This window comes from Carex rostrata, chromosome 10 (genome assembly GCF_964058835.1).
Source record: "Carex rostrata chromosome 10, lpCarRost1.2, whole genome shotgun sequence".
Taxonomy (NCBI): Eukaryota; Viridiplantae; Streptophyta; class Magnoliopsida; order Poales; family Cyperaceae; genus Carex; species Carex rostrata.
In genome coordinates, this window is record NC_135927.1 from 10,218,152 (window position 1) to 10,227,518 (window position 9,367).

At 30.4% G+C, this 9,367-nt stretch overlaps 1 protein-coding gene across 1 annotated transcript; it reads right to left on the reverse strand.

Moving 5' to 3' along the window:
* Positions 1 to 252: 252 nt before the first annotated feature.
* Positions 253 to 3,119, reverse strand: LOC144560416 (transcription factor bHLH35-like). The gene is made up of 5 exons (XM_078309611.1): positions 2,952 to 3,119; positions 2,504 to 2,741; positions 2,174 to 2,413; positions 1,699 to 1,869; positions 253 to 478 (listed from the first exon to the last, which is right to left on the reverse strand). The coding sequence occupies exons 1-5, from the start codon at positions 3,023 to 3,025 to the stop codon at positions 380 to 382; spliced, it is 822 nt and encodes a 273-aa protein (XP_078165737.1). The 5' UTR covers positions 3,026 to 3,119; the 3' UTR covers positions 253 to 379.
* Between the last annotated feature and the right edge of the window lie 6,248 nt (positions 3,120 to 9,367).

Consider the following 9,367-nt stretch of genomic DNA (forward strand, 5'->3'; position numbering starts at 1 on the left):
TCAATAAATCTAAAAAAATAGTAAATTTTTTTCAAAAAATGTAAAATTTGGTCTCCAAACACATATTAATATGGAGAACAAGATGAACGGTTTGGATCGACCGTTAGGATTTGAAAACTCGAATATAGAGCCGTAGTACGGTAACAAATCGTAATATGCATAGTATCATAGACTCACTCTTATAAATATAATGAAACATAAAATAGTTCTAGAAAATAAAGATCTTCAAAATTCAATACACACTCATTGTTATATCAATAGCTAATATCTTTCTCACTCACAAGCTCAGATCTATATGTTACATGTGTTATTGTTATCATATCAATTGCCTTTTAGATTTGCGCTCCATTGACTAAAAATCATCTTAACTGTGATTCAATTAGAAACTCATCGAGCTGATCGGACTCTTCGGCGTGTCGAACTCTGCGATAGCCGCCTCGATCTTTTCCTTCAATTGAACACGATCCATCTTCTCAGTCTGAAAAAATTAAATTAATTTCCTGTCAATATAAAAATGTAATCTTAATAACGATTTATTTATATATATTATGTTTACGGCATCTAGACGACAGCCTAAAATTAATTTAAAGCCTTAATTTTATAGCTTTAATATATCACATTTTTTTTTAAAATTGTTACAACCAACTCTAACAAATCCTAATCAACAACTGACCTGGCATTCTGGCAACCGTTAAATAATGCGAATCTGAAAATGAATGATGTGACAGGTTGATCTCAGTATCTCGTTACAATATTATAAACCCGAAAACGAGTGCGTATTATCTGAGATATCTCACATTTTGCGTGACCAACGTGTCCAGTGCCTATTCGGGGAGAGCGCAAGGCCAGTATTATTTGAGCTTTACGATTCGTGCAAAACGCCTTTGAACGGTTGTGATATTTCAAAACGTCCCGCAAAATATGAGATATCTCAGAGGATGCGAATTCCCCGAAAAGCTATCGTTTTCATTGTTTTAATCAGCGCGTGTAACTTGTGGATGAAAAGATAAACAATTATATTTTCAATGTGTGATATATATTTTAAGTTTCTTTCTCTTATAGTTTATGGTCACGTGTCGAGGTGTCCCCTTCCAAATTTTTAAACTTAATTTGTCACGTTCCATGTGCCCTTTTAGAATAAAATAGTTTGTCAATTTTTATAAATGATTTTAGCCATGTGATTATTTCTACTACTTCAATAGCATTAGAGATTAAAAAATGTTAATTAAACATTAAACTCGTGCCACACAGAAATTTGTCATTTGGGACTCATGTTTATTTTTATTTTTTGAAGGTCAGGTAGCAAGTTTACTGCCGACATTTTCATTAAAATAAAAAAGCTCATGTTTATTTATTTAATTTGTGCTGTCCATTCCAATCTATTTTGGGCTCATTTTACTTGTGCAAAATGTGTTTATGTGATTGTTCATTCCAAAAAAAATTAATAAATTTTAAGAGAATTATGTAAATATGTCAATGAAAAGGACACTCTTAACATATAGGAATCTTAGTATTCCCCAAAATATATTCAACAAAGTGCAACAAAAAAATCATTTCACTTCTAGATGCTAAAGACCCAAATCAACTCACTTTTTAAGGTCAAAAGGCTCATTAGCTCACCATGGTGAGGTCATGCTTTTATGTAAAAATATTACGTAATTAAAAAAATAATAATAAATAAATAAAAGTAAATTATACCTCAACAAAAAGAGTATGTAGAAGGCTACCAGACATAGCTGTAATACTTGCAGTGATGATTTTAAGGTTGAGAGATTCAAACACTTGGCATAGCTTGGCCATAGTGCCTGTCTTTTTGTTGCATGTCAGGCTAACGGTTAGTACGTTGTCCCCAATTTCAGACACTTTTAGCTGCAAAATTGAAGTAAGATTTATGTTCATATTAAATCACAGGCAAACAATTAAAAAATCATTTTTAAGAATGAAATTAGGAAATAGACTCGAATTATCTAAATTAATATATTCTGAATTTCAAACTTGCAACTTTTAACACACAATGTTGCATCAATTGTGTCATATGTGCCTTTTCAAATTTATCATTTTTGTCTACCAATTAATTGTTAGTTTGAGCCAATTAGACACTTTTAATTGATTATTTAATTCATACTTAACAAGTCATATAAATTAACTATGGTTATTAGAGAAAGAGAGAGACCTCGACAAGTTCAATCATGGAAGAGCTTAAATAGAGAGGTAACGATGATGTCGACATCACCTTCTTCTTCTTTGGAGGCGAGAATCTCATCAAATGGTCAATCTCACTATCTTCACTTGCACTCGGTTTAATTTCATTCACTGAATCGAGCTTCGTAACTTCTGCTTGTAGCTTCTTTTCCTCGTCTTGCAGCTCTTGAATATAACTGATTGCGTCTTTTATTATCGACGCCTTATCCATCTGAAATCAAAACAATTTCTTCAGATCATTTTCAATTGAACTTCAATTTTTCATTTTTCTTACAATCATATATATGGAAAATTAATTCACCTTTGTGATATTAGGCACGACACTTCGGAGCGTGTATAGTTTCTCGTTAAGCTTCTTTCGCCGATTTCTCTCCATCATTATTGCTTTATTGGGGTTTGCCAAGGAAGAAGCAGAAGGAGAAGCAACGCCACCATCAGCAAGTGATGATGTGGTGCCATCAGGCGAGCTCGAGTCGTATTGGCATGACAATGCATCCTGGCATGACATTGCATCCTCTAATCCATCAAATCCATAGATTCTTCACAATTGAAAAATCTTTAAATCAGTATTAATTCATTTCAATTTAACAAATTACCAGCATTGTTTATCAAAATAATACAAGCAAGTATCGAAAAATTATTAATCTGTGTATATATTTCTTTATTTGTTTCTAATAACCCAATGAGGAAATTAAGTTAAGAGCTCTCAATTTTGTTAATTCATCACGAATTAATGAATGATTGCTTACCTGTCAAGCTCTTCATTTTCCAAGAACATCTTGGTTTCCCAGTATGATATGTACTCTGCTCCCATGTCTTCCATTTTCTCTCTCTAAAATACACTTATCTCACTCAGTACTTTCTCTCTCTCTCTCTATCAAGTTATTCTATCTCTTTATCTGCGTTTGCTCCAGCTAGAGAAGCACGGCTCTCTTTATATAGTTGGAAAAGAAAGTCTAAGTACCAGAATATAAAGTGTAGCATTTAATGCCTAGACCGATGTGTATACAGTGGGAAAGAAAGTCATGAACCAGGATATAAAGTGTAGCATTTAATGTGTAGACCGATAAACGGGGCCACTTCACTTATCCCGTGTGAAAAGAACGGGTCCACGTATCCGCGTCAAGACAAGATGGGGGACCTGCTGTTGCCTGTTTTTTATATTTTCACACGTGAAACATATTATCAGAAATATATATTTGCACATGTTGTAAGGTCAATCACATATTTTGCATATTTTTTTATGATATATTATTAAAAGAGCTGAAAGATCTCGATATTGTGGTGCTGTGCATGTCCATATCTGAAATAACTATTTGCAACTCGGCGTAGAAAGTTTTCTTGTTGACTATAATTAATTAAAGATTGGAAAAAATAATTTAGGCCACAGCTACTTTATTATTAGTTTAAAGAAGAAAAATGCATGATTAAAGAATTCCTTATTAGCAAAAATACATGGTTAAGAAAAATGCCATGGTTAAGAAAATATTTCTAAGAATGATTCTTTCAAATTTCTTATGCAGAAAGGAAACTATCTTTCCGACTTTAAAACTAAGAGATATATTAATAAATGAAATATTAATGACTTAGTCCTCACCTCCAAAATGTCTCCAACTAATTTGATGAAGGCCTATTCGATTTTTACTGTTTATGTGAGAAAAAAAAAATTCACTCAGAGTGAATTTTTTTTCCCACGGGAACAGTGTTTCGGCCATTCAAATTGGATTCGAACCCAAACTCATTTACGTTCCCGACTGGCAACCGAACATGTCCGAAATGTGCATCTACAACATTGTCAGCAAACAAGCACATATGGCTATAATCAATTTAAGTGTGCATTGTCTAGTATTTAAAAATAGTTATATTGAGTATTTAAGATGAAACTGGGGCAGCTTTTAAAATTGTTAAACAAATAAAAAAAGTTAAACATATTTATGATATGATAGTCATCATCATTATCAGCATAAGTAGCAGATCTACTAACAATAAATGGAGTCAATTGACCCCATTCATCTTCAAATCTTACTTATACATGACTTTGCTATATAATTTAGAATAAAATGCTATGACTACCATAAATTAATTGACCCCCATATTGCTGTGAAATTTATATGATTGAACCATATGAAATTTTTGAGGTTTGAACCCTGTCATTTGAAAGTTTGCCTCTCCGATCCTGAATTCAAAATCATTATCAATACTATATTATAATGAGCGAGGCTATGATACATGCATATTACTAATCGTTCCGTGCAATAGAATTATATTTTCATTTTAAATTCAAGCAGTCGATCTAAATCATTAAAAAAAAATTACAAATTATTTTAAAAATTTACTATTTTTTAAATAGATATAAAATCACCAAATTTATAAATTATGAACCAACGGAAAGCAGCGAGTTATCCGTCAGATCATCAGTGAGGGAGCCAAGGATAATTGAGAAATTATGAGGTTTTGAAGGAGAGTTTGAAATTAATGTTCCATATTCATTTTTATGCTTTTATTATTAATTTTTTAAATACTTGGTAGAGACTATTAAATTTATGTTTTTAATTATCATTAATTGTGCAAGATTTAGGAATATGCAGACAGACACTGCTATTATTTAATTAAAAAATATTTCTATGACAACTTCATCTGAATTTTTTTTAGTTACCACCTCAATATTTTAAAATTATGATTTTATCACTAATTTGTGCAAAATTCATATGCACGTGCGCACTGTGGTTCTGCACATGACTTAGGAGTCATGCGCAGATTGATGTTGTGCATTATAAAGTGGGTAACAGAAATCATATGCAACATTAATATGTATATTACTTTTTTAGCTATGCACAGAACCACGGTGTGCACGTGATAAGTTTTCAATTTTGCAGAAATCAATGTGATATCTGAAATATTTTAGTGGTAACTCAAAAAGTTTCGGCAATTGCACGCAATATTGATTTTACACTTTAATAAACTCTCATTTCTTCGTAATTTATACGCAAAAGGCTTTGATTTTAAAAGTCAATATTGATCGTTAGTTTTGTTTGTCGTTATTATTTCTATTTCCAAACCATGCACAACTTGATATTTGCACTTTATGTGACATTTTTTTGTCTCATATTCCAAGTTCTATGTATAATTATTCAATGAATACAGAACAAGAAGCTAGTTTAATACAAATGATAACGACTTTTTATTTTTATTCGAAGAGGCATATTTAATTTCTTCAAGAGATTTTAAACAAATATCGAGATGAACGAAAGTCCTTATTTTTAAGAAAATAAGGAAGATATATAACTCAAAAACTGCCTTCGAATATTGGAAAAAAAAAATCGAAGTTATTATTTAGTTTATATTATTGTTTTCACCAGAACAACAATTGTGGATTATTTGGCTGGGAAAGAAATATTTTGACTTCTAAGGGGGTCAGCGCAAAAGTGTGCAAAATTTAAGGGCTCAAATTACAGCAATAGCAAGTTTTTGGTGCAAGCAGTAAAAAAATTATTCTTATTTCAAACTAAATATTAATGTTGCCTTGTGACTCAAAAGGATTTTGGAACAATTTCATAGGTGGCTTTGGTGGAGGAAGTACTGATTTATAATAAATAGGTTCTTATACTGTTATTTTTTTATATTTTTGTTGGAATATTTGAAGATATATATGTGTAGGTGGAATAGTTTTTGTTGTTTTGTTGTATCTTGTTAGAAGAGTGGTGTTACCAGTAAATATTGTAAAATTGTTTGTTGGTTATAAGAAATCGGTGGACTAGTTTCTATTTATCTCAGGAATAATTCTGGTTCAATATATTTTATCCAAGGCAGACGATAGAAAAATAAAAAAAATAAATAAAAAAGATAGACAAGATTTTAACCCGTCCCCAAATTGGAAACGGATATGAAATATCTGTATCTTAATATTTGATTCAGGACACATTTGTTCTTTTTCTTCCTTTTGTTGTTTGTGTTAGAGAAAATATTAGGCACCATAAATTGTTTATCCAATATATTTTTCAAATTTTAGCTTCTGAAATTTGAAATTTTATTTTTGATATAGATTTCTATTATTTTAAAAAAATGGGATTTTTTTTTGTTAGACAAAATTTCCATGACATATCACCTACCTTATCTTTTGAAAGCTCATCTTGCCCTTTGCTTTACTGTTATTTTTTTCAGCTAAAATTTGAAATTTTATTTTTGATATAGATTCCTATAGTTAAAAAAAAAATGGGATTTTCTATGTTAGAAAAAAAATTCCATGAGATATCACCTACCTTATCTTTTGAAGGCTCATCTTCCCCTTAGCTTGTACTACTACTACTACTACTTTTCTATGAAGACCAATACACCATATCCAACCTATCCTATATTGTTGTCAAATCACAAATTGCAACTAATATTTTGTAATATTTGCAATACAAAATTTCTTATAAAGTTTCCATATCTAAGCTACTGAATTTTAAAATTCTTTCAGAGTTCCCATTTAATTATGTATGAACAATTGGGTGAATCATGATGTAATGCATATGCATGTACAAAATAAACACATATATACTTAGCTTTATGCGGTCAATACTAATCATAGATACTCCTCGGAGCGGCCATTTTTTTTAATACCCAAAAAAAAAAACATAATTTTAAAAATAACCCCGCATTCTATTTTTTTTTAAATACCCCCGTATTTTTTTTGAAATTTGTATCAATTATGTGTATTTTTGAATGCTCTACATGCTGGTATAATTATTTTTTCATTTTGGTCCCTGTATTAGTCCAGACTTGCTAATTTACTAGCAGATGTCAAATTTGATGTTTTTAGTGCATTGCACTATACCAGTGGCCTTTGCCTAGTGCTTGGCTACTGAGTTTGGACTTGGTACCATACCAGAGGTCAGTCTAGGGTGCTTTGTGCATTGACAGATATCTAATTTGAGGTTTGAACATATTTTAGTAGCTATAAACTATTGTTTTAGTACCATAAATAAAGAGAAGAAGATCAAAAAGCTGTCAGAGCTTGAAATTTTTTAAATAAAAGTCAAGTCCTTAATTAGTATTATATTTAGACTTGTGATATCTAACTCACAAATAAAATCAAAGTTATAAAGAGTTACGACATCACTTCATAAATATATAAATGTCTTATTTTTTGGCATACACTCTAAACAAGAAAACTTTTTCTTCACAAAATTATTTAAATCAAAATATTAAGATCTAAAAAAAAAAAAAGAGGACTGCTCGTGGGGGGGGGGGGGGGGGGGGGGGGGGGGGGAGGTCTGCTTGGGGAGTGACCCGCCCGTGGGATGGGCGGTCCGCTATTATTCTGGGCCACCCGTGGACCTGGCGGTCCGGATATTTTTGAAAAAAAATAGGATGCAGAGTTATTTTTAAAATTATGTTTTTTTTTGTTATTAAAAAAATGGCCGCTCCTCGGAGCATATTCTTACAAAATTTCTTTATCAATTAATTAATTCGGTGGTCCTTAATCCTTTTTCTACCGGTCCGACCAGTATTTTTTTTTTTAAATACATTCTTACTAATTTGCAAGCTAATTTCTAAAAATGAAAAAAACAAACCATTAATTCTGACCCAAAATTGGAAAGGGATATATATATATGAACTCTCTCTGCATTTTCAAATTTGATTCAGGACACATTTGTTCTTTTTCTTCCTTTTGCTGGTTATGTTAGAGAAAATATTAGGCACACGAAATTGTTTATCCAATCTAGTTTTCAAATTTTAGCTTCTGAATTTTTTTATATATTTATTAGGCACACATTTGTTCTATTCACTTTTTTTTTTCTTTTGTTAATATACTATGTATAGAGACTTGATATGCTAGGTATAAATACTTGATATATTAGATATGAGCAAAGCTAGGGTGTGATGTGCTCACCAAGAAAGTTTGGTGAGTACAACTCTAAAAGTATATCAGATTGATGTCAAATGCCGAATCCAAACCGTTGAAATCTATGTACTTCATGAGTGATGCATGTACATGCAAAATTTTGAAAGTTTTGAGTTTATTTGCTACACGGTCAAGCGGTCAAAGAAATAATAAAAATTGAATATATATAAAACAACTCATAAATTAACTTATAAAGTATTCATTTCTTTGACCGCTTGACCGTGTAGCAAATAAACTCAAAACTTTTAAAAGTTTGCATTTATATACATCACTCATGAAGTACATGGATTTCAACGGTTTTGATTTGACATTTGAAGTTGATCCGATGAACTTTTGAAGTTGTGCTCACCAAACTCTCTTGGTAAGCATATCACACCATAGCTTTACTCATTAGATATAAATGATTGATGTGATATGTATCAATACTTGATATTTCTATAGGCATTAAAAAAAAAGTTAAAAATCAATAATTATTAAATATTTTACACTATCTAGTTCTATTTTTGATATAGAGCATCTATAGAAGATTCAAATTCAAATTAAAGCCCAACTGACCAATATTCATAAAGAGTTGATATGTTATGTCTTTATAGAGATTTGGTATGTTAAGCATAGTGCTTAATATATTATATATGAACATTTGCACACATAAGCATAAATACTTGTACGCGCTAGATGTAAATACACTAGCGACTTTTTACAATTAATCTCGATCAAAAATTGATAGTTAGAAAATTTTTTGCGATAATTTCTCTAAAAAAAAACTATTACCACGCCACTTTGTAATACTTACATTTTTTTTTTTACAAAGCATTCACATATATTCGAGAGTCGTTAAGATTAAGATGGTGGTTTCTAAGTCTTGATACTATCAATTCATTTTTATAATTTTAAAGTTTAAATAGTCGATCTCAAGTGCTCAACGTGTTCTTCATATTAAATTGTACTTAGAAAGCAAATTGTATGTTTTTTTTCTATTTATTTTTTTACTATTTTTTAAGAATTTTTGAAAATTATTGTTTAAATTATAAAAAATAGTAAAAAACATATTCCTAAAAAAACAGATTCCTAAAAATTTGAAAAACACAGATTTCTAAAAAATAATAAAAAACAGTAAAAAAATTTCAAAAAATAAAATTGGTCCCCAAGTACATTTTAATATGAAAAAAATATTGAGCAATTCAGATCGACAATTTAAATTTGTTAACCGTAAAAATAAATTTGTAGCATCAAAACTAAAAAACTACTACTTTGATCTTAACTACTCTACATATATAC

What these genes read in the sequence shown, in the direction of transcription:
- LOC144560416 (XM_078309611.1), bottom strand. Translation starts at nt 3,025, where the DNA reads ATGGAAGACATGGGAGCAGAGTACATATCATACTGGGAAACCAAGATG. An exon ending in GAAAATGAAGAGCTTGACAG is followed by an intron (nt 2,742 to 2,951) that starts GTAAGCAATCAT and finishes TCAATTGTGAAG; the next exon opens with AATCTATGGATTTGATGGAT. An exon ending in CCATGATTGAACTTGTCGAG is followed by an intron (nt 1,870 to 2,173) that starts GTCTCTCTCTTT and finishes TCAATTTTGCAG; the next exon opens with CTAAAAGTGTCTGAAATTGG.